The sequence below is a fragment of the Saccopteryx bilineata genome, chromosome 1 (genome assembly GCF_036850765.1).
Source record: "Saccopteryx bilineata isolate mSacBil1 chromosome 1, mSacBil1_pri_phased_curated, whole genome shotgun sequence".
In the NCBI taxonomy this organism is placed as follows: Eukaryota; Metazoa; Chordata; class Mammalia; order Chiroptera; family Emballonuridae; genus Saccopteryx; species Saccopteryx bilineata.
The window spans coordinates 379746291-379771570 of record NC_089490.1 but is presented as its reverse complement, the minus strand read 5'-3'; the positions used below and the strand labels follow the sequence as shown (position 1 = coordinate 379771570).

General features: G+C 46.4%; 1 protein-coding gene across 5 annotated transcripts in view; it reads right to left on the bottom strand.

Moving 5' to 3' along the window:
- Positions 1–25280, bottom strand: part of CD44 (CD44 molecule (IN blood group)) — an 81199-nt gene that overhangs the window by 39129 nt on the left and 16790 nt on the right. For all 5 annotated transcript variants that reach the window (XM_066251265.1, XM_066251266.1, XM_066251268.1 and 2 more), the window contains exons 2-3: positions 7618–7783; positions 3632–3765 (exon numbers count right to left, since the gene is read on the bottom strand). In XM_066251265.1, coding sequence (XP_066107362.1) covers positions 3632–3765; positions 7618–7783 — 300 coding nt within the window. The remainder of the gene's footprint in view (positions 1–3631; positions 3766–7617; positions 7784–25280) is intronic.

Here is a 25280-nt window from a genome sequence, read left to right as displayed (position 1 = left end):
CCCAGGGGATTTTGAAGAGTATCTAACCAGACTGCTTTGGGAACACCACCAGAAACTGGCCGGACACGTGACATGCTTCCGATATTATTACACTGCACGAACCCTGACACAGACCTTGGTTTATGCCTTCTTAACGGCAGGAAAGAAAGAAACTCCCCCAAGCTCAAACATAACGGCAGGTAACTGTAGAGTGCACTGGGAATTTCTAGGAGTTAAGTTGTAACGGGGATGGGTACAATGTCAAAAACACTAAGACCGTTTTGTAAATGATTAGAGCATTTGTTCAAATGGACCCACTTCATGCTCCAATTCACCTTAGCTTGTAAAAAAAGAACATCAAATCTGGCAAGCATACGAAGATGGATGGTGACCCAAATGTGCAATTAACACATTCACGCTCCCATGTTGGTTTGCAAGACCTCATTAGACGGCCTTCCATTCTGTTTAATGAGCATGGCGTTGCTGGGAGAATAAAGCCTGGCGTGATTTCCTGAACCTAAAGATTTGTTAGAAAGACTCTGAGGTGACCTTCCCGGTGGGTTGCACCTCCAAAACTTGCTTCCACCACACCAAAACTAGCCAAGAGAAATTTGATAATTCAGCCTAGCCAATCACCTGGGGCCAGAGAGAAAGACACCTTCCTCCATGCCTGAGGTATTTATAAACATTGTTATTGCAGTTATTATTTATTTATTATTCTTTATTGAATATTGTTCAATAAATGAGTGAATAAATAAACACAGAAATGTAGAATTTCCCCCAAATTTCCCTTTCAAAAGAGAGTGAGACATTTTATTCAACGCCAATTTAAAAAAAATGAATTAATTCAAGGCAGTTTCCTGTGTTAACACAGAAGCCACCAGGCTGCTGCTGTGCCTTATCGCTGACAGATGAGGCAAAAACCCACAAGGCTTTGTCAGGGTGTGCTTTACTTTCATTTGCAAAGTACAGGCTGTGTTTTATAAAAACATCGCTGAAATTGTCAGCATACAGAAGCTATCTTGCTAGATAGAGCTGGCTTTGGTCCCTGTAACCAGTTTGTAGGGGGAATTGCATCACTCGGTCCTGCTGGTCTTTCTCAGGCTAAGTTAGATTCATTGATCTTTCCAGTGAGATCCTTCACACGGAGCAGAAAGTTATCAAGATCTGCAGCTTACTGAATACCTTTGTCATCGGACTCTAAACCAAGACAGTCAGAATGTATTTATTCTTCAATAAACATTCTTCTTGGGTGCCTTTCCCTTTTGTCTGGCTGTTTCAACAAGATTAACTCCCCAGAAAAGAATTATGGTCCCTGGTTCTTTCTCAGCTAACTGTGCCCAGCCCAGTCCTGAGCCCTATATAGCTGATCAATAAACAAACTTTAAAACTTGAAGAAACACTTATTGAGTAAATTTGGGAAAGAGAAAAAGAAAAATATCACTTTGAACTTCACTACTTTAATACAACCATTTTGATATGCAATACACTCCCAGGACCTCTCAAACTTTTCAACGAAACTGCCCAGCCACCCCACCCCCACCCCTACCAAAGAAGGGGAAAGTGAATCAGGGCTGTTCACTCCCTTCTCTGAGGGCAGGCCCAACCTTAGGGGCAAAATTAAGAACAGGGAGAAGTCTGAGTAATAAGTTGCCTAAATGGCTTCATTTCCAGGCAATAAGAGTGTAAGCTTCTACCTTTTTGAGTTATGGTTATTTTCAGCAAGTGACAGCACCTTGTAAACCAGGTGAGACCAGTGTGGGTATGTGACAACATAATTTATTGCATAGATTCACCCAACACAACTCAGTGGGAGACTCAGCAGGCGGTACCCAGAGACACTCAGGGGAATGCAGACTGCTGCCAGCTCTTTTCCGTGTGACCAACCCTTTCAGCCAAAGCACAGTCTTCCCAAATCTTCCAGGAGCCCTGGCACTAAGATCAGCTGGCTAGACCACATGCGGCTCTGCATCTATTTCCTGTTTATTTGCATGGCTTTTTCTTGTTATCAGCCATTAGAATAGACATTCGGGGTATGGGTGGGGGACCTGGGTACAGGCCATGTCCTGTGCAGCCTCAGCTGGCCTCTCCTCCTTTTAATCAAACTCCATTTGTGCTTTTTCTTCATCTGACAGGGAGGAATAAATACTCTAGTTTTCTCCTTATTTTGAGTGTCCCGCCATAGGCTTAGTGACCTGTATATATTTTGTCATTCCATTTCAGCTAACCAGCCCTGATCATTTCTCTTCCTCCTAAACTCTCATCTTCCCCTCTGAGTTCTCACTCTGATTCCTACTGCTCATGCAACAACAGGTAGGTGGCAGAGCCTAAAGCTGCTGATGTGATCTCACCATTTCTTTGATGTCTCTACTTTAGTTTAAAAATCCATGCAGATTTTATATTCTACTACCATATATAATATCTGTGTCTGTCTCATAAAAATAATGTCATCATATACTAATTAAGTCATCGTATAATATCTGTTTTTGTCTCTTACGGGAAATGTCTTAAGTCACTTTCCAGCTAATTTAAAGACAGGAAGGGAAGCTGGCATGCCAGGTGAGGAGGCCGAGTTTACCTTGCGGCTTTATTTCCCCCTTTACACAATCTTGAAGCTTTAGGGACAACAGAGGCTCAGTGTGAGAAGTGAGATATTTGGTGGTTGGCATTCAAAAAAAATGAACATTTATGGGTCTGACCTTTCTCAAAAGGCTCTGAAGAGTCAGGATGCACAGAATTCTTTAGTTTTGCTGGGGTCTTAATGAGACTTGTAGGCATGTGTCTCGAGGCTAGTAGTTGGAAGCAAGTCCCTTAGACAAGGAGGGGGCCCGGCCAGCAGCCCAGTGTGCCAGTCTTAACCTGGCTTCCTTATTCTCTAGCTGCTGGGCTTTCAACTATTGAGTAGGGACACTCAACAAGGTCAAAGCCTTACCATTTATCTTCCCAACCTTCTCTCTCTCCAGTCCTAGCATAGAATAACTACTTCTAAGCTAAGCAGTTTGGCTTGTACCCCAATCTCATCGTTAGGTTCATATCACTCCCCTATCCAAAATGCTGTAATGAATTCCCATCACATTGAGAACAAAATCCAGACTCTAAACCCAGGCCTGCTACAGTGCCTTGCGCGATCTGGCGCCTGCTCCCTTCTTTGACGTCATTCCTTGGCATTCTCTCCCCTGACCACTGGTTTTTACTCGCCCTGGCCTCCACGCTGTGCCCGGGAACAGGCGCCATGCTCCCCCACACCTGACTTTGCGCTGGCTCTCCCCTCTGCTTACGGCTCTCCCCCACCTTTTGTGCAGGGTTGTCCTAATCGCGCCTTCTCAGAGGCTCTTTCCCTGACCACCTGTTCAGACAAAAGCATCCTGATCACTCTGAAACCTCTTGCTCTGCTTTCTTTTTTATGACTCCTTTTACTCTCTGACCTCAGATAAGGCATTTAATATTTATTTGTTTACTGTTGGCCTCCCCAACCTAACAGGGAAGCACCCTGGAGACAGGAGTCTTGTCTCTGCTGTAGACACATTTGGTGAGCATCTGGAAGCTGTGTGAATCCCCACTTAGGCAGAGACTGAACCACTCTCAGCCACGTTCCCTCTGACCCGCCTGCACAAGCAACCCCGAACACAACGACCGTCCGCTCGAAACCAACCTGAAGCGTTGAAGCAGTAGGTGTCATACTGGGAGGTGTTGGAGGTGAGGATGTACACCCCCGTGTTGTTGGCGGCACAAATGGCATTGGGGCGGATCCGGGGGATCACCACGTGCCCTTCTATGAATCCGTATCTGCAGAAGAAACACCAGCGGTTATCCACCTGCCAGACTGTGACAGGTATTTCATCGTGTCCCACCGAATGACATGTCACACAGTGCAGTGCTTCACTCAACTCACCCAGGGGCACAGGAGAGGTTTCAACCACTGAGTTATGTGAAACCCGAAAATAACAGCGGAGGGGGAGTGAGGGGGATCCACAAAGCCGATTGAGACAAAGTGATTTCACTTAGGGTTCTATACGAGCTCTCCTACTTCCTTTTTAAAGAGAGATTCATGAAAAAATACAGTTAGTTTCAAATAAAAGTTGTGGTCAAGTCCGTTTGAGCAAGCAGAAGGAAGCCTGAGTCACAGAAGAGAAAAGAGCGATCGCTTCATGATGTGAGATGTCACGCTGGCTCTCCTCTACTTCCACATTCTTCAGAAAAGATACCAACGGACCGCTCCCATAAGCTAGAACTAGGTGACTTCTCATTTCAGTCCAGAAATGTCAGGCTTGCCTTCTTTCCTATCCTTTCACTCCACCCACCCTGCCCCGACCTTTTCTGTGATTCTTTCATTCCAGACTCCATTATTCTAAACATGAAGCTCTGTTCATACGCCAGATAATGAGAGCATTTTGCCTCATAAGCATCCCAGGCATAATTTCATTGCCACTGGCAGTATATTGACTATCATTAAAACAGTAGTAATAGGTGGTGGAGTGGACAGAGCATCGGCCTGGGATACTGAGGACTCAGGTTCGAAACCCCAAGGTTGCCGTCTTGAGAGTGGGCTCACTGGCTTGAGTGCAGGGTCACCGGCTTGAGTGTGGAATCAGAGACATGACCCCATGGTTGCTCGCTTAAAGCCCAAGGTTGTTGGCTTGAGCAAGAGGTCACTGGCTCGGCTGGAGCTCCCCAGTCAAGGCACATATGAGAAAGCAATCAACGAACAACTGAGGTGCTGCAACAAAGAATTGATGCTTCTCATCTCTCTCCCTTCCTGCCTGTCTATCTCTGTCTGTCCCTCTCTCTTTCACACTTAAAAAAAAAAAAGAAAGGAAAAGGAAAAGACGTAATAGAGATTAACTAAGTAGATAGGAATGTTTCATTCAGCTCAGGGATTTCGCAGAAGCAGCACAGCCAGAGAAGCACTTAAGCCCCTCTGCCCCCACCAAGTTGTTTCTGGGGCATATTGGGACTGGAGGCTCTTTCAGATACTACATATAGCACTCAGCCCCTTCTATCAGCATCATGGGGGCTAAATATTCACTGCACAGTATCTCCAGAATATAAATGCCTCAAAAAAATGAGATAGGCTGAGAATATATCATTTGCAAGGGATGAGGTGGTGGCAGGAGAAGAAGCTAAATCCAGCAGGTTTAGAAAAATGCAAACCTGGCTGAAATGCCCAGCCTAGATCCTTTTCATCTCTCCTGCCAGAGGCAATAGTAGCCCTGTAAGACCTGTGGAAATGGCTATGAGTTTGAAATTTTGAAGCACAGAGAAGTCATTACGTCTTATGTTGCAACTGTAGCTTGTATGACTAATTCCTCATCTAAACCTTGCAACTGCAGCTTGTATGACTAATTCCTCATCTAAATAGACAGACTGGTTTCTCATAAGACTCCTGAGCTTGGTGGGGGGAGGGGTCGCAATGAAAAGTTAGTAAGTTTCCATATATATCTGAGAATTGTTACTAATCAGGGCAGGGCAGACAGAAGAAAGTAGCTGCTAAGGTTTTATCATAGCCCGAGACTCCACCATCTGTCCTATGGCAGATAGCTGATTCATAGCTACCTGAGTGAAATTATGGAAATGGGTTTTGCAACACTTAATGCCAGCTATGGGTGGAGCAATACATTTCTTTGGCACAATTTCTTTTCTTTTTTTTTTTTTTATATGATAATACTCCTTGTTGAGCATACCCCGCATCCCAACCTTATGGTAGGCACCAAGTCTATATAACACTGACAATCTATAATCTACATTCCCTTTGTAAATTATTCCTGAGTTTTTGCCATGTCATGTCAACGGCCAGTTTTGCACGTTGCACTGTACATGAGTTGGGGATATTAATATTTACATGTGTATATATTGCATGAGTAGGTTGCTGTTCACAGGGAGAAAAGAAATACTGAGCAAATCCACGAGTCATACTTGCATCTCCTTTTTGCTCTCAGTCCTTCCAGAGGGTGGGAGGATTGGTCATTAAAATCTTGCCCTGGGCTCAGATAAAGCAGGACCTGAATCTAGACTCCTTCCCGTGCAAGTGATGTGGTCCAGAGCGAGCTGGGGGACTTCTCTAAGCTTTAGTCACTTTGTCTATAAGTGAGGTAATATAATCAACCTTGGTGCCATTTGGGGATTAAGGGCGGGGTTATGGGCAAATACCTAGCATCAGTACACTTGCTGATTAGACAGTGGAAATGGTAAGAACTTCCCTCTTTTTCGGCATATGAGAACATTTCTTTATTCTGTAAGTATGCTTTGTCTGCATTTCACATAAAAATTCGGCTTACTAAATCAACTTTCTTAGTGGATTTCTTGCTGAACTAGTCCGGGCTGTTTAAACAATGAGCCTTGGGAATAGAATCAATGGATCTGTTAATGGGCAGACTGCCCATTAAGTGTGAGCAGCTACCAGAGCTATCTTTCTTTCTCCGCTCCTTTCCTGTTCTCCCAGACACAGCCTGGGACGTATGCAGATGTCTTACACAGTTGCTCTTTGTTCTAAGCTATGCTCTGCAACAGAACTTTCTGTGATCATGGACACGGTCTATAAGCGATGTTGTCCCATAGAGTAGTTACAAGCCATCTGTGGCTAGTGGAGTCCTTGAAAAGTAGCTACTGTGTCATTAGAGAATCAAGGTTTGAATTTCATGTAGTTTTAATTAAGTGTAGATCGCCATCTGTGGCTAGTGGCTACCGTATTCAACATAATGATTTTCCTTTTCCTTTTCAGCCAGAGCCTCAGCGATCTCTCATAACATGGGTGCTCTACTCTCTAACCAAGGACGTGGGGGGGGGGGGGGAGCAGAGGGGGATGCAGTTAATATTCCTAATGGCATTACATTGTGAAAGTGCGGAGGGGGTAGCCACAAGCTGGGATGGAAACTTGGCAGTGGTTCAGATGACCCAGAGTCCTTCCAGTTTGAAAACAAACCAAATCAGACACTTCTCTGTGGTTGTCACCACTGCCTGCTCTTAAAGTGCACCACTCACCACTGGGCAATCAGAAACTCAAAAAAAAAAAAAAAAAAAAAAGAGTCCATTGCCTGCTGTGATTGTCCTCCAAGCACAAAGTGTTTGAGGTGAGCTCCGCGGAGCACATGACGTCCACAGAAACCTCTAAGGGGGCCTTTCTTGAGCCCCCCCCCCCATTTCATCTGAATAATTTTCATGCCCTTTTATTTTAACCCTCTCAAACCTGAGCAACATAGAAGAGAGTCAACAAACAAACAAAAAACAGAACAGAGAGAGAGAGTTGTTTGAAAAATCTGCTCTAAGCCAAATCTGCAGGGCCAAGACACCACCAGGCCCATATTTATTTTAAACACTGTTATTTGGCTTATGTTTTCTTGTGGTTCCGACAATAATATTGCATGTTTCTTCAAAGCCAGTAGAGCGCTCTGTGGAAGCACTTCAGGCAAGAGGATTCCTTCAGCTGACCCTTAATGACCTCCTCTGGGTAACCCCGCTGTGATTCACAAAGGTGTCTTCAGCCGGCTTTAAATTTCAGTTGTCCTGCAGGTTCCAGACTGACTTGGTCAAATTAATAGGTGGAGCCGACAGACAATCAACCAATCATCTGTCAGGGAGGAGCCTTCCTGGCTCTAAGCCCCGCCCCTAGGCCCAGGCAGCGGGCAGCGGCTAGTCTCTCACCTGCAGGTCTCGAAGCCGACTTTCAGGGCTTCCTCCATCTGGGCCATGGTGGGCAGGGTGCAATTGAAAGCCTTGCAGAGGTCAGCAGCCTCCGTCCGCGAGATGCTGTAGCGACCATTTTTCTCCACGTGGAATACACCTGCGTACCGGCAGGTTATGTTCAAATCTAAGGGATGAAATAGAAATGTTAAGATTCTTTTGCATAAATAATTGGGAAGGGATGAGAAATTTGTGTTGAGCAGCCTCACTAAAAAGCCAGCTAAACTTTTCTACTGGCCGGAGCCTTCAATAGTTACTCCAGAATTCCAAAGCACCATTGCATTCCGCGCCAATCTGAGCTAAGATACAGAGAAGCCCCATCCATCTCACTTTCTCTCCACCCACTGCTGCACAACAAAGCTTTTCCAAAGCGTAGGACGGGGAGCGTTCCTAACCACTTTGGGTTTGGCACTGCCTGATGGAAATAGGTTTTTGCTCAAATAAACTCTTAAAATGTTTAATAAGCCTGTTTATCTTTTTATACTGGTGGCATTGCAAAGTGGTACAGCCGCTTTGGAAGGCCATTTGATGGTTTCTTACAACACTAAGTGTTCTCTTACTATATGATTCACCAATAAGGTTCCTTGGTATTTGCCAAAGGAATTGAGAACTTACATCTACACAAAAACTTACACACAGGTGTTTACAGTAGATTTATCCATAATTGCCAAAATTTGGAAGCAACCAAGATACCTCTCAGGAGGTGAATGGATAGATAAAAGAAAAAAAAAATAAATGAAAAGCATGATTTATTTCTGATTAATAAACAACACAAACTTGTAGAAAACTTTAAAAATTCTGGCAAGAAATGAAAGAAAAGTAAGTCTGCACTAAGAAACTACAGCTAACATGGAATATTTTGCTGTATCTTCTTTCAGTCTGTTTCCTGGATGTGTGTTTCTATGTTAAAATGATGCTGAAAATACAGTTTTAGATTTGGGAATCAGTTTTCCCACTTAATCTTATGAGCATTCTCCCCACAATCATGTGGTGTCGCTCTCTTGTTTATAACCTCAGAGGGCTTCTGGTTGCAGCTAGAATACATTTCCTTATCCCGGCTGATAAGATTTACATGCTCTGGCTCCTATCTCCCTCTCTAAACTCTAACTAGCTCACACTCTGCTCCAGGTATCGAGCTTCCCTTCAGTTTCTTTGGGCATTCTGAGATCTTTCCCAGCTTAGAACACTTCTGTCTGCCTCTCCCTCTGTCTGAAATGTTCTGTCCTCAGATGGTCACGTTCTTGTTTGCCAACTCCACATCCCCTCCTCTTAGAGCCCTTCCCTGAACACTCCTGTCCAACTCACAGTGTCCCCCTCTCCCTGTGTTTGTGTCGTCACAGCAACTTGTTTATTTATTTGTGCATTTAGGTCTTATCCATCTGCCCTTTCTGAAATGGAAACTCCAAAAATAGAAAAAGCAAAAACAGTTTACTGGTTTACAGGTGTTTCCTAATATTCATAACGGTACCCAACAGAGCAGAGATGCTCAACAAATATTGCGGATAAATGAATGGCTTATTGAGATTTCTTTAAAAACACACTTTTAACATCTTGACAGATAGCTCCAGGGCCTGCAGTTTGCTCCCAAGAGTTAATGGCATTTAATATCAAGCCTACCTGCTAGCCACTGGCAAAGGAGTGATTTAATCTAAGGACTTCTGTGAGTATTACAGACATTGATCTGAAATCTCAATTTTTCATTGAGCTGAAAAATCTTCTATTTCTACAGGGTCCTCTGTAACAATCCCAAGTGACTTAAAAGGCCTTACTTGAAAACTCATTATTGTTCTGGAACTCTATTAACCTGGTTTGTACTAGAGTAATCTCCAACACAGAAAATATATATAAGTTATTGAAACTGTCCCGGTGAACCCTAATTTCTCTTGAGCATCTCCTTGAGCCTCAAAGACAGTCCTTTCCTACAGATGCTTACTGACAGTCCCTCGGGGCCTCCCACACAGGGGACCATGTGCCAGGCCGGGTATCACTTCGTTAGTAGTGAGCCAGGTCTGGATTCAGACAGAACCGACTTTAACTCAAATTCTTCCTTTCTCAGGTGAGCGGGTACAAAGGTAGTGAGGAAGATTCTGCTTATTTATCAACAAGAAAATTGAGACTCAGAGAATGAGGAAGTGAAGGTTTCTATCCAAAACCTGTAGTCACCCTCCAGAATCTCAGTTACTTTTTTACAATTCTGAGCCAATAATATCCCGGGTAAGGGAAGCCTGTTACTGCATTATCCCTGGGTACCTGGGAGCATTGGGGTTCTGTGTTGCATCAGCTTCTGAGAAGCCTAAGAGGTGAGTTTAATTAATGTAGGTACATATTATTTATGGGTGAAGCAACTAAAGCTCAGAAAAATTAAACAACTGCCCAAGGTTGCCCAGCTATTAAGTGGCAGAGCTGGAATTTATCTTAGGTTTAATGCCAAACCCATGTTCCAAACCACTTCGCTATTTGCCTGAGGGTCCTTTGGTATTATTAGAGCAAGATTTTGCTCTAAAAGGAGAGGCACACCTAAACTATTGTAACATAAGAACAAAGAGAGGGCCAGTGTTATTGAGATGTGCGGGCAACACCTGCTTTCTTTTCTGAGCAGGAAGCAGGCTCCAACCACTCGAACACAGTGTCAGACAAATGCAAAATGAGATGATGAGAGAACTGTTCAACTTCTGTGTGCTCCTTCTTGCCTCTGAAAATCGTGAAAGAAGAAACAAGAAACAGAGCTGCGAAAAGGCACGAGCCAATGTCCACTGGTTTGCTTCTCTTTTGTTTCCATCATTCGCATGGAGGTGCTTTAAGAAAGCATCAGAAGTAGGTGCAATGGAGAAAGCGAGTCTTTTGTGAGATTAACTCCTCTCTGGGGGCAACGGTGTCCTTCGTCAGCCAGTCACACGGCGTGGGGCTGAGGAAGCACGAGGAGGGCAGAGGAGGGATGTGCACAAGGCCCCTTTGAAACACTGTTTGTTTTTACTGACATTTTCAGCTTTGGCCTCCGCGGCCAATCTTAGCAAAGAGAAACGAATGCTGGGTGGCAGCTCTTCCGGGGGCCCTTCTTGTCTAGCCTACAAAAGAAAAACAAAGCCTCCCAATCAGCTTGTTGGAGGCAAGGCTGATAAGGGAGACTGCAGCAGATGGCAGGAGAGGCCGGCTGCCGTCAGTGCTCAGCAGGTGGCTGCTGTCACTCCCAGGTGGAAAATAAAGTCTGAGGCATAGACAGTGGCAGTGCCTGTCTTATTGAAATTAATTCTAGTTGGCTACCTGTCACACAGATATGCAAATGCAATAGGAACCAACCCAGGCTAAGATTTTCAAATAAAATCCTTTGTGCCACAACCAATGTGACTTTATAGAAAACACATGTATGCCTTGTGTAAGTGAGTCTGTATGTGTGTATGCGAGTCGTAGTGTGTCGATATGTGTGCTCTGCTTAGCTGAGACAGGAAGAAACAGGTACACTCAACCTTCAGCCTTCCTAGACTTCGAGGCTTACACAGGGCCTGGCATATAGGAGGTACCAGCCCAGGGCAGCCAAGTGAATAAAGAAATTCTGTGCAGTGTGAAAATGCCACAGCATTCACTTACTTGTGGCTCATTAAAAAGGTCCAACTCCTATTCCTGGTGGCATTCAACCATCTGGAATTGCAAAGATGGTGACAAACCTTCATTTCAGGTCAGCCACCCCTTAAGTGCTCACAGTTCCTTCTCTCTGGGTCCCTTGTACCTTAAAAGGGACCAAGCCTTCAGGGCTGTGTCTCCTTCAAGTCCTAGTAATTCACGGTGACTTTCCAATGGACTTCCTTGACATTTACACAAACTGAAACTATTACCCCGAAGGGCATTAAGACATAATGCCAATGGCAATAATAGTAACTAATACAGATTGTGAACTTATTACATATGCCGGGCACTATCCTAAGCACTTTATAAGTACTAACTCATTTTACCCTTAAAACTACCCTAGGAAATGGGTAGTATTATCATCCCCACTGTCCAGATACAGACACTGAGGCACAGAGAGGGGAAGAAACATGCCCAGGTTCCCTGAGTGCGTAATGATGGAGTCAGGATTCCAATCCAGCCATTCTGGTGCCGAGAGTCCACACACCTATCCACTAGGTGCCACTCCTAACCCTGATGCAAGTAACTTTTTATGACCTCGCAACGTCCCCAGGGAATAGCTGCTAATGTTCCCAGGGTTGAAGTAACGTCAGAGTAAGGCTGAGGCGTGAGTAGCCACGGACTCCAGGTCACTGGAGGGCACTGGTGTGTGCAGCGATGGGGCCTGCCACGCTGCCAACCCCGCTGACACGGAGGGTGCCCGAGACGTCTGCACGCGTCTCCAGAGAAACAGACGCCCCTGTCGTTAGGGCTCTGCTGTGACTCAGGAGGCGCACATCAGTGTGGCTGATGCATCTTTCAAACAAGCCTTTCCTACTGGAAATAAATCAAGAACGCTTTCCATTGAGCCCTCTGGTCTCCAATAAATCTCCTGTCTCACGTAATAAAGGAACTGTCCCAAGTTCTTCCCTCTGAGAGACCCAAAGGGCAACACCAACTGTTTGAGGCCACTTTTAGATTCAGGGTGGAGCTTCTCCAGAGGGAGACATGCCACCCGGGCCATTAGGTTTGCCAGGAAGTCAGAGAGGTCACAGGGCCGGCATCCGGGGGGTCTCTTCACCCACATGGGGAGAGGTCTGTCAGGGTGACCTGACAGGAAGATGTCTTAAAAAGAAGCTCTTCCAAGTGAGTGTCCCACTGTTTAACCTATTCTGGCAACAAACTCACACAAAGGCTGGTAGTTCAAGGTTCTAACCTCTGTGCTACACCGCCAATCCTGGCGGGTTCTGGGTAAATTCATTCTTACCTGGATAAACCACAGCTGACCCCCATGCATTAATCTTAAATTTATTTCCCACTAAGGCTCAGATCAAGGAAAAGAGATCTCTCTAGTAAAACCACCCAGCATGTTTTGAAACTTTGCCGGGATTGCAGGGCCCAAGACTAGCAGCTTCATGGTGTGCCCAGTCATTTCCTGAGAAGCAAGAAATCCCGAGGACAGCGGGGAGCAAGCACTGTGCAGTGTCCGCCCGGCCTGCCAGCCTCTACATCTCCCCAAACCTTCCCGAGAGGTGAGTGGGGTGGGGGTAGGCTGTCCACAGCTGGCTAGTAACGGAGGGTTTCCACCTGGAATCTACAGATTTGATCTCAGGGTGATCTATCAACTTGTGAAATTGTATGCAAGATTTTGTGTGTATGTATACAGTGTATGCATGAGCTTGTGTGTGTGTGTGTGTGTGTGTGTGTGTGTGTGTGTGTGTGTCGAGGTGTTTCGGTAGGAACAGCATTCCTGGGCTTCATTGGTTCCTCAATGAAGTCTCTGACACAGTCAAGGATTATTATTCCCAAGGTCTCTTCGTTAAGCAAATTCCCAGATTCTGGAATTCTGGAGCTTCCCTGTGGGCTTCATGACAGCAGACACTGTGTCTCTTCTTCATCATTGTGTCCCCAGCACCCAGGACAGTACTACACAAAGTAGGCACGTGCTGAATGAATGCATGAATGAATGAATGAATGGATGAATGGATGGATGAATGCATGAATGAATGAATGAATGTCTCCTTCTCCCCCTGCTCTGACAGGACAAGCAGACATGGGGGGAGAGCCCCTCTCGAGTCCACTCCCCACATCGCGTCTGAGGACTCGCCAGCTGGGCCTTGTTGAGAATTCCCACTGGACACTTGACATGTCTTTAACTGGAAGCATTTGCTTCTGAGAAATTTTGCTGTTTTCCCTAAGAACAAATGTTTCAGAGACTAACTTTCAGTTTTGTAATTGGCTTTTCCTGTCCAGATTTTTAAAATATCATCTCAGCGATGGGCAAGGCCTTTTTGCCTCCTGTTATGGGGCCATTTCTGAGGCCAGATCCCCTCAGAGAGGTCCCCAGAAATAGTGCATCTTATATGAGGACCACAGAAGACAATCTCTACCATCATACTGTGCCCAGAGACCCTCAGTTCTCCATACCAGACTTCTCCACATGGTCCACGATGAATTAATATATTTTCCAACATGAGCCACCCAAATGTGCCTGGTCTTTGTCATCTCCTCAAGAAGGCTGTGGCAGAATCAGATTTTTTTTTCCCTGATTTGGTCCCAGAGTAGGCTATGTGTCTAAGGAAGTTGGCTTTTCGTGAAGATGGGAATAGAACCAGTTCCTGTGACTCAATGACATGTGCAATTCCCACAGCCACGATAACGGCCAGCACTCACCCAACACCTATTCTGGGCCATTTGAGACTTTCAAGTGCAAGGCAGAATTCATTTCATTCTCACAACAACTCTATGTAGTAAGCACTTTTATTATCCCCATTTTATGCAAGGGGAAACTGATTCTTGAGAAGACATGAGTAACCCGAGCTGGTAAGCTGTGGACCTGGGTTTCAGAGTGGCCAGTCCGGCGAGCACCTTGCGCTGTTCAACTGGGTATGGGACAGAAGCTACAACTCCTGGAAACCCACCTACTTTCCATGTGCCTTTTGAAGTGTGGAGAGGTGAGTATTAAAAAAGAGCTCTGGAGAGAAGAACTTGAATTTACTGAATATTGTTTTAAGATCAGAGTTCTCTTGATTTCAGACCATAAGGCTTAAAATGTCACGACGCTTTGCCCAAGAGTTTGGTGAGGCTTCAGTGGGGAGACCCTCACTGACTAAACTTCCACTCTTTTCGTGAGGAGAAGACTGCAAGTTTTCCATGTTCACTGGTTTTCCCCCAACCGTGAACTGGCTACCTCTCTCTGATTCCACTTGTGCTCTTCCCCTGATCCCCTTGGGAACTGAGAATCCAGCCCAAGCTACAGTTTAGGCCTCCTTTGTCCTTTACAGCCTGAGGGCTCTGGTCAAGGTCAGGCAGGGTGAATAGAAGACCCCACAACTCAGTGTTGGTCCAGGTCTGGGATGCCAGACCACAGGCTATCCTTGTGACATTATGAGACGTCTGCTGCCCAATCTGAAGTCTCAACAGATCAAGCTAAGATGCCAAGCCAATCTCGCTGGAGCACAGCCCTTTGGTTTGACTGCATCTGACTCCATGGAGCTCCTAGGAGTCTGTCACATGCAAGCATCTTGGGCAGTGGCAGCCAAAAACATGGGTGAATTCTCTACTTTTAAAAAAAATTGTATAATGTTCGTTATGAAATAGCCAGGATTTTGTTTCTGCCTTCTGATATGCTGAGCTCATGTCTGAAAACGATTATGCAACTTACAAACCTAAACAAACTGATTCCCATCAGAAGTAGAAAATGAAAAGGTCAATTAAAAAAAAAAAAAATATATATATATATATAGCATCATTACTAATTGGATCATCTATGTTTAAAACCAGGAAGGACAACAGACAGCTTCTAACCCAATTCTCTTGAAATACAATAGAAAACAAAATCCAAAATGACTGAGCATGGTCCCTCAGCCAGTTAGAAGGAAAGCAAGACCTTAGGGGTCCCTAACAGCTAGATTTCTGACTCCTAGACTAGTGCTCCTCCTACTGAACTGCTTCTATAAGAGGTCTGAGCCAGTCACTCCCAACAAAGGCATAATCCACTGTTGTAAGGAGACATAAAGAAGACATTCTGTCCTTCATTTCTTTGATTATTTGATGTCTTTTAAGCCTAGAAGTTTCCATCTGGGAGTCTTCCTAGCTACTTGAGGCCCTGCTGGCACCCGGGCCTGCCCTTCCACAAGGCTGGCAGGCCTTCCTCGGCCCCCACATTGCTCGCCTCCATCCCCTGATGCCCATGTGATGGGTGCCTGGTGAAAGGCTCTATTGTTCAGCATCCACTTCCGAATGAGGCCAAAATCATAGTTGGTGGCTGCATCGCCTCTGGCTGCCCAGTGCAGACCATGAGTCTGGAGTGACTCAGTCTCTCCCAAGCTGCCCTGGAGGCGGGTGACGGTGTACTGAGCAGAGGAAGTAGTCAGACACCATCATACCCAGAGAATTTCCTCCAGGACATGTCCTGGGTGGCTTTCAACTGAGCTATTCATCTCTTGGCACTTAGAAGAGAAATGCACCCTAACTTTTTGGTGCCTGGCTCTACACTCTGACCTCTCAGCCAACACTGAATCAACAGTGGGGCCTATAGTCTGAAGAGCACCCCGCTCACCTCCTAGTGGGATGATGGGACCTGTTGAGGCTCCCACTCCCCACCCAGGGTCCAACAATCTTCCTGACAAAGGAAAGTGTGTGTCCCAGAACTGTCACCCAGTGCACGATTCTGAAAGGCCGAGTGGTCTCTGGTGAACGAGTCTCCAGGAAGATGGCTGAGGGAGAGGAACCTCAGGGTATATTTACCCTTGCCTGTTGCCATGGCAATCAGGAAATGTTCGCTGTGGCCTTGCAAACTTTGCTTTCTTCTTTTTTGGATATGATCGGTTTAGCAGATTGACTAGCACAAACCCAGGATGTGGTCAATGAAATTAAGAAGCATCTCAGGGGCCCACATGGTTGTTGTTTTTCCTGCTGCAAGTAGGAAAAAAAAGGGGGTTCCACTTTATTGCACAACTAGATTGTTGTTGTTGTTTTTCCAGAGATAGTTACAATTATGGTTACATCACCTAATTCATGTACAGCTTTCACTCAGGTCTCGGGTCTGTAACCAGCATTCTGAAGAATTGGTTAACCTATTTTTTTCAATTAAAAAAGTTTTTTCCATTGATTTGAGGGAGAGAGGGAGAAGCAGGAGGGAGAGAGAGTGAGAGACAGAGAGAGAAGCATCAACTCTTTGTTCCACTTAGTTGTGCACTCGTTGATTGCTTCTCGTGTGTGCCCTGACCGGGGATCGAACCCACACACTCAGTGCACCGGGACAATCTCTAACCACTTCACCACCCAGTCAGGGCAGAACTGGTTAACTTTTACAGATGAAACCAAAGAACAAAAGATCAGAGACTCAAAGTCTTACAGACTTGGAGTAAAATCCAGACCTCCACTCAGACTTTCGAGGTAGAATTTTCTCCATTACCTGGGGAGGTGCCCTTTCCACCCTGCGCTGCCGCCAGGGAAAGGGGGAGTGGCCACTCTCAAGAGAAGCGTCAAGGTTCTCAGACTTTTTCTTCCTCTTCCCCCGCCCTGATCTCTGAGGCAGAACCACAATATTTAGAAGTAAAAGCAGAGCTCCCCTGGTGGGAGCTAGAGTGAGGGTGGAGAGACAGACCCCAGCCCCTCCAACCACCCACTGCTCATTTTAGCCCACCCCACCCCACCGATGCCCCCGACACTCTCCACAGTGGTCCAGGACAGTGTTCTTCAACCTTGTCACACTTGGGGACTGGTAAAAATAGGAAAATTATTTTGGGGACTGCTACAGCAGAAATCACCTTGAGTGTAAGTGAATTCGACTAAGATCTTTGGGTCTATAATCTTCTACAACATCAGGGTGGTTAACTCTTTCATGGACCGGCATGAAATTTCTGGCAGACCGGACCATTGGTTGAAAAACACTGGTCTAGGAGATTCAGTAGAACATTCTGGAAACCACCACAATAGGAGCCAATCATAACAATGATAATCACCACTTAGCAAGGCTTGTGAGGTCCCAGGGGCTCCAGAGCATTTGTGGGTCAGGCAACCCGAGCACTTCTCTCTTAGCTTCCACACACGAATGCCTCTCTCATGGCCTCACTTCGGGAGATTCCAGGTGAGTCGCAGAGTAAGGTTTCCTGCCAGGTAGTGTCAGCACCCCTGAGTTAATATTTGCTAGTGCCATGTAAACAGAGCCGGTGGATGGGAGCTGCTTACTACTCTCTCCTCCAACCCAGCAACTAACAGACCAAATGGGATGGGGAGAATTTTACAGAAAATTCTGCACTGGGACTTAAGAAGCCTGTGCCCTAGACAGGGCTGACCATCTCCAAACCACACTTGAAGGAAAAGCTAGATTTCTGCCTGGTTGCAACAGTAGACAGGGCACTCTGGTCTTCCCATGACAGATGGTATTAGGTCAGACACCCCTTAGATTGATAGTTTTAAACTCTTCCTGCCATAGCATCACTCAACCTCAGAGGCGGGACAATGCCAGTCACACTCTGGTAGGCACCAGGTGCTCTGCAATCCCCAGTGGCCTCTCTCTCTGTCATTTAGAGAAAAAATCTTATGTGAATGCAAGTGAGTGAGCATGCAAGTTTTTCTAGGAATTGCCATGAGTTTGATGCAGTTTACAAGAAAACAAAGTCACTTATAAGCCTTGCTACTTGGTTGCCAGGAGCCATGTACCTTACAATTCACCTACAACCAATCCTGACCTACAGGTGAATTGAGACAGAACAGGAAACCTGCTTTCCGGTTCCCCCTTTCCTCTTCAAATAGAGTGAAATGATGTAGCTACAAAGTGTTTATTGGCAACAAGTATTACAAATGACTAGGGGAAGTTCTTCTAGATTTCCACTGATTTGGAATTCACTGGGTTCAAAAATCAGTGTCACATTTTAATAACTCAAGCTCTCTTTTCTCATTCCCCCTCCCTCTCTCTATCAGGTGCTAAAGTGAAGAGGGATGCGTGTGCGTGTGTGTTTGTGTGTGTGTGCAAACGGCAGGCTCTCTTTCCCAGTCCAACCACGCCCCACTAAGATCTCAAAGCAGGAACCCCACACAGGGAGAGGCTGGATTATGGAGACATTTCAAAGAATCTGGGCCAAAATGTTTCCAGGATAACTACAGTTCCAACTGCCCGGGATCACTCCAGTTCCAACTGTCTGGGATCACTCCAGTTCCCACTGCCCGGGGTCACTCCAGTTCCCACTGCCCGGGATCACTCCAGTCCCAACTGCCTGGGATCACTCCAGTTCCAATTCCCCGGGATCACTCCAGTCCCAACTGCCCGGGATCACTTCAGTTCCAATTCCCCGGGATCACTCCAGTCCCAACTGCCCGGGATCACTCCAGTTCCCACTGCCTGGGATCACTCCAGTCCCAACTGCCCGGGATCACTCCAGTTCCAATTCCCCGGGATCACTCCAGTCCCAACTGCCCAGGATCACTCCAGTTCCAATTCCCCGGGATCACTCCAGTTCCCACTGCCCGGGATCACTCCAGTTCCCACTGCCCGGGATCACTCCAGTCCCAACTGCCCGGGATCACTCCAGTTCCAACTGCTCGGGATCACTCCAGTTCCAACTGCCCGGGATCCCCACAGTCCCCACTGCCCGGGATCACTCCAGTTCCCACTGCCCGGGATCACTCCAGTCCCAACTGCCCGGGATCACTCCAGTTCCAACTGCCCGGGATCCCCACAGTTCCAACTGCCCGGGGTCACTCCAGTTCCAATTCCCCGGGATCACTCCAGTCCCAACTGCCCGGGATCACTCCAGTTCCAACTGCCCGGGATCACTCCAGTTCCAACTGCCCGGGATCACTCCAGTTCCAATTCCCCGGGATCACTCCAGTCCCAACTGCCCGGGATCACTCCAGTTCCAACTGCCCGGGATCACTCCAGTTCCCACTGCCCGGGATCCCCACAGTTACCACTGCCCGGGGTCACTCCAGTTCCCACTGCCCGGGATCACTCCAGTCCCAACTGCCCGGGGTCACTCCAGTTCCAATTCCCCGGGATCACTCCAGTTCCAACTGCCCAGGATCCCTCCAGTTCCAACTGCCCGGGATCACTCCAGTTCCAACTGCCCAGGGTCACTCCAGTTCCAATTCCCTGGGATCACTCCAGTTCCAACTGCCTGGGATCACTCCAGTTCCCACTGCCCGGGGTCACTCCAGTTCCCACTGCCCGGGATCACTCCAGTTCCAACTGCCCGGGATCACTCCAGTCCCAACTGCCCGGGGTCACTCCAGTTCCCACTGCCCGGGATCACTCCAATCCCAACTGCCCGGGATCACTCCAGTTCCAACTGCCCGGGATCCCCACAGTTCCAACTGCCCGGGATCACTCCAGTTCCAACTGCCCTGTGAACTAATAGCTTGTAATTCACACCTCTTCCTGAGCTTCCAATTTGTGAAATCTCACCTGCAACCACAGATACCAGCCTCAAATGCCAGGCTCCAGAAAACTCACTGCTGACAAGCTTTTAAATCCTACTCAAGCCACAGGATTTGGACCAATATCTTTACCATTTACTGTTCTTCTGGAGTGGGCCAAACATCACTTCCTGCTTGTAAGGAGCATGGCCCACGTGAGGATCCAAGGTATTTTTTAAAAATGGAGGAAGTTACAAATGGCCCCTCTGTGAAGGTGTTAAAAGAAAATAAGGTCTTGAGTTTCCTTCAAATAAGTGGTCATCAGACATGGCAAGAGACCACACTTGGGGAAGGCCTAAGCTCTAGGTACTGTGGAGACATCAGGATGAGGACAACAGAGTCTCTTCTGTGATATCTGTGCCCCCCAAATTGCTCCTTGTCCCCCTGAGGTATGGCGCAGACATAACTCAACCCAGAAGGTACAGATGTTGTCTGTCAGACACGGTCCTGGGTGCTGAAGAGACATACAAGGTCCCTGCTCTTAAAGAGTTTACACTCTAGTTGGGGAGACAGACAGTATACAGGAAAATGATCAATATAGAAATAAGGTAGTTTCAAGTAGTGATAATGCCACATGGGAGATAAAAGGTGATGCTATAGTAAAGAATGACAGGGGGCTGCCTTGTCAGGCAGTCTGTGTGCTCTGACACTCACTCTTCCAAGAACTTTTTCATTATGGGGCTTTCGGTCAGATCAGCTTAGATATATGGTAACAGGAAATACTTCACCTCATACATATCCACATATACAAATTAAATTAGATTTGGAATTCATTTTTGCTTTCCAGAGTCCATAAAGAGAGATCTCCAGAATTTGGACTTAGTAGGGTAAACCGGGAGACCTGGAAGTCAGAGCGTATGGCAACTGAATGATCTGGTTTCTAGGACAAGAGTTCCATTTGAGTCATAAGCCTGATACAGAGTCAGTGGAAGTGGGGTGCATCAGGCTGGCAGAGCTGGCCCTCAGAGTGCTACTGATGTGCCCACACACAAGCCCTCTGGGTCTCCTGGCCACCCGGCCTCTTCGGCATCCTTTATTCTTCAGTTACTAGTAACGGGTGACTACAGCACATTACTCCTATGGTGCTGTAGCATGGCTGAGTGGCCATGCTCGTAGTCTTTCATATCAGAGAGACTTGGGTCCAAGTCCCAGCTTGTGGGATGTTAAGCATGCCACGTTTTCTTAACCTTTAAGCTTCAAGTTTTTCATTTGTAAAGTGAAGGTAATGCTTATCTCATGATATGCTTTCGGAGATTGAATAAGGAAGTTCCCCTGAAACACTTAGCAAAGCCCCTGACACTTAGAAAAATGCCTGGTATTGATAGATATCAGCCATCACCGCAAAGATTAAAGTACATTTCAGGCAGCTTAAATATGAAGTGTCTCATAATCTGACTTAATTTTTTATTGACTAGTCAGCTACTTGTTGTCTCATTGGTAACAACCACTCAAGACCTCCAATTAGGAGCCAGGAACCTAACTGTCCAGATACATGAGCTCTTACTCTACATAATGTATTCTTATTAGATTGATGGATGAGGGATGGATGGATGGATGGATGATGGGTGATGGATGGATGGGAGATTGGTGGATGGATGGGTGATAGATGGATGGTGGATGGATGGATGATAGTTAATCTATCGAGAAAACATCATTCTAGGGAAAAGCCTGTCTAAAGTAATATGAACCCATATAACCAAAGTAGGTTCCTTGGGGCCATGCTTTATTCATCTTTATATCCCCAGTGTCTGATATAGATACAGATGTTTCTTTGGTTTAGTGGGAAAAGCACTAGGCTCAGTCCAGTGACCTGGGGTCTAGTTCTGGACTTTTTATTAATAGACTGTCAGTACTTAGAGCTTCAGTACCAAGAAGAAGTTAAATTTGATGGTCTCTAGGTCCCCAGCCAATCCAGCCCTCAGCCTCAGTAAGGGAAAATCTACATTTCTCTGATTTGTGCCCTCAACACTCCAGAAAACGGAGTGGCTCCCTCTTGCCTGCAGGGCTGTGGCATTTCACTCAGGAATCCAAGCAGGGGTGTTGTGTTGAATGTATCAAGCCCGGTGCACTGGCCAGCAGAAAGAAACAATAGACAAAACAAGAGTGTGTAACCAGCATCCTGTTCTCAGATTACACCAAATAAACGCCTCCAGCGTGCAGACACTGGAACCTGCCCGGCTGAAGCTGGAGGGAAAGAATGGTTTCAATTAAGAGGAAACCGGCAGAATTGCTGATTTCCTTAGAGGCTTCCCTTAAATTACTACAAGCAGCCCCGGCGCTCCCTGCAGAGGATTTTGGCATCCTGGGCCAACGCAAACCATTCTTCAGTCGTGAGACAATTCTCATGCGAGGTGTTGCTAAGCAGCCTTCACCTACACAATAGGGAGTCCGGGGCCCACCCCCGGCTAACTCCCTGATCATTGGCGGCCTTGGGGGCTCCCTGGCCCTAAACAGAGGATAGAAGGAAGTCCCCACTCTTCCTTTCCTGCAGATAACTCCCAGTATTTCAATTTTTTTTCAAGGATCATCACTTTCAAAGTGAAAGAAAAAAAAATCCAAATTCTTAGGAAAAGAAGATACCTTGATTTTTGAGGCCTCCAGTTCTGGGGATGGAAAAACAGGCTAAACCCCACTCAGCTGAAAGGGAACTCGTGGTGTAATGTTACCAGGAAAAGGGGAGCTCAGAATTGAATCACAGCCCCGCCACCTAAGAGCTGAACCTTTCTTAGGTAAGTTACTCCACTTTTATGAACCTTAGTTTCCCAGCCTTTAAAATGGCTCCGAGGAAATTCAGTCATTCATTTAGTCAGTGGATACTGGTTGCATACCTCACAGAGAAGTTTATGAGAGGCGGATAATAAATATGCGTAAAGCACCAGCATTGAGGGGGTTCAGAACAGGTGCTTCAAAATGTCCATCTTTCCTCTTCTCCCTCGGAAAGATGAAGCCTTGACGACTGCCCACAGCTCTCCCAAGAGGACCCTTAGGTTCTAATTCACGAGGTATTTATACCGTGAAGAATCCTTTGCACATTGATAATCTTCCGTTTTAGCCTGAACAGTCTGCAGCCACATACTGATGAAATTAAAAGATGAGAACCTGACACAAAGTCAAACACTTCTGTTCAAAGGTGTAAAAGTCTTAGTCACATCGGAGGTGTAGCTGGGCGTGACCCACATCGTCCTTTCTTGAGAGGAGAGCAGAACTAAGCATTTTAAGGCAATTAAAGGTATTTTTGGAAAGGAGAGCACTGACCACCCCAATGGCTGGACGGACATTTTATGCCCTTGGAGCGGATTCCCCCATCTGCAAGCTGGAAACTCCAAGCTTGGGCTTCCAGGGAGGAAGTGGGGTCTGGGAAACTCCAAAATTTCCAGAATGAGAAGGAAGCTACTGCATTCATCTGCCCCTAAGGGCCCTTCTATACTCTAAACCAGGGAACAGCACTGTAAACAAACACTTCACCCAAGAGAGAGGAAAATACAGTCTCCTCCTCTGGCCCCACCACCAACTGCCAGGACCAAAGGCAGGAAGAGGCTGGTCCTGTTGATACAAGCAGCCTAGGAGATTGACTGACATTGCGGCAAGTAAAGGCAGGACCCAGGGCTCGTTTCCCCAGCCACTTTCATGAGCGACTGCAAGAGCCCAGGTTTCCGGAACAACCCATGCTGCTTTATCTGCTCAGCAACAGTTGTTCTAGTAAGCACACGTGAGCGTCGGCACTCCGGTGTGCCCTCCCTGCCAAATTACATGAGATTTTATTGGCTAACGTTTTGCCCAGAAATGGAACAAAAGCCTCCCGAAGGCAGCTGGAAGCATTTCTGGAGTGCAATGATGACGAAGTTGGAGCTGACTGGTGAGGGGAGAGGTCCCAGGGCTAATGGTGACAGTGATCACGATGACTGCTGATGTATGCTTAGCTTACTCCATGTCACTTCCTCTGTGTAGAGTTTCATGCACGTGATCATATTAGTAGCCTTCACACAACCCTACGGGTAGGCATTGTTACTCGATTTCAGAGATGTGAATGGATTAAACCAAGTAATTGGTGAGTGGCGGGACTCAAACCCAGGTCTCACTCCAGGACACACGCTACCTTCTGAGCACCAGAGGCACTGGACTCAACCCCTTTTGTGCATCTCTGACAGCCTGCACTTGGCCCAGAGACTGAACTATGTGGGCTTGACAAAACATTCTCGAATCTAGCCTTTAGCAGAAGGTAAGAAACCTGACTTTGAGAGGCAATGCTCTCTGCTGGCCCTCGTGAAGTGAGGCCTGCTTCCGAATGTGTTCCGGGGGTGTGGAAAGCTCATCGGGAGAAGAAACCGAATGAGTTTTCCAAAGGTTTCAACAATGCGAACAATGCAGAATACAAGTGACTGTTGACTTTAGCCTCCAAACAATATAAAGAACAGGATGCTCACACAGATAACAGGGTGCTTTTCCTGGACCCTGAGAAACAGTCCTTAGGGAAGGTTGGGGATTATCTGATGATGTTAGTTTGAAAGAGAAGTTACCCCAAACATGTCCCAGAAGTGAGCCACAGGGAGCCCCTCCCTCTGCTCCCAGCAAGAAGACTCTCAAGCATCCAAGGCTTGCATCCCCTCCTTGTCCAATCTTTCTTCTCCCTTAACAGACAGTCCCCTCCTCTTTCACATCCGTCCTCAGTGGTCAGACATCTCACATCTTCAGCTTCCCTCGATGCCTTTGCAAGACACCACAAGGCTGTTTCCTAGGTGATGCCAGCCAAGGAAAAGGAATGGAAGTTGGGTAGAGCACAGCCCCAAAGAACAAGGAGACGAGAGAAAAGATGCTGCCTGCTTACTGACCTTCATTTGTTTTTTAAGCACTTATCTCTTATTCTAAATGGAATGGAATGAAGTGGGGTGGGGTGGGGTGGGGTGGGGTGGGATAGGGTAGGGTAGGGTAGGGTAGGCTAAGATAGGATATGATAGAATAGAATAGGATAAGATAGGATAGGATAGGATAGGATAGGATAGGAATAGAACAGAATAGAATTTGGAGATCACAGCCTGAATCCACCATAGTAAGTCACAATCTAACAAAACCAACCCAACATAGAAATGAACACACACCTTCAAGAAAGATAATAGCAGTCCCAACTTCACTATTTCAACAAGATTTCATTCAGGGCTCCCCCACCCATTGTGAAGTACTCCTCTAGGCACCCAGGTCAAGGCATTGAACAAGGCAGGCGAGATCACTGTACCAATGGAGATTATAGCCCAGAGAATAGGACATTCAACAAGTCAACAACACTACAGATGAATGCTTAACAAAGTACAAGGTGCTGAGCACTTAGTTTAAAGAGAATCCTTTTCTCCCCAAGGCTTTTGCTGTCCCAAGACATGCATCCCTAATGCAATGTCATTTCAGCTAAGAACTAAAGGGATGGTTTGGGAACTAGCAGGTCAGTCTAATAATCAGCAAGCCTCGTGGTCAGGAAATGCACCTTCAAAATAAAGCATAAATCATGTTGGTTTAATAGAATCCATTTCCTCCAGCTCTTCCATCATTACATTCTGAAAAGAAGCAGCCCCCTTCCTGTGTAAGAAACAATCACATCCTAGAGGTCCACATTA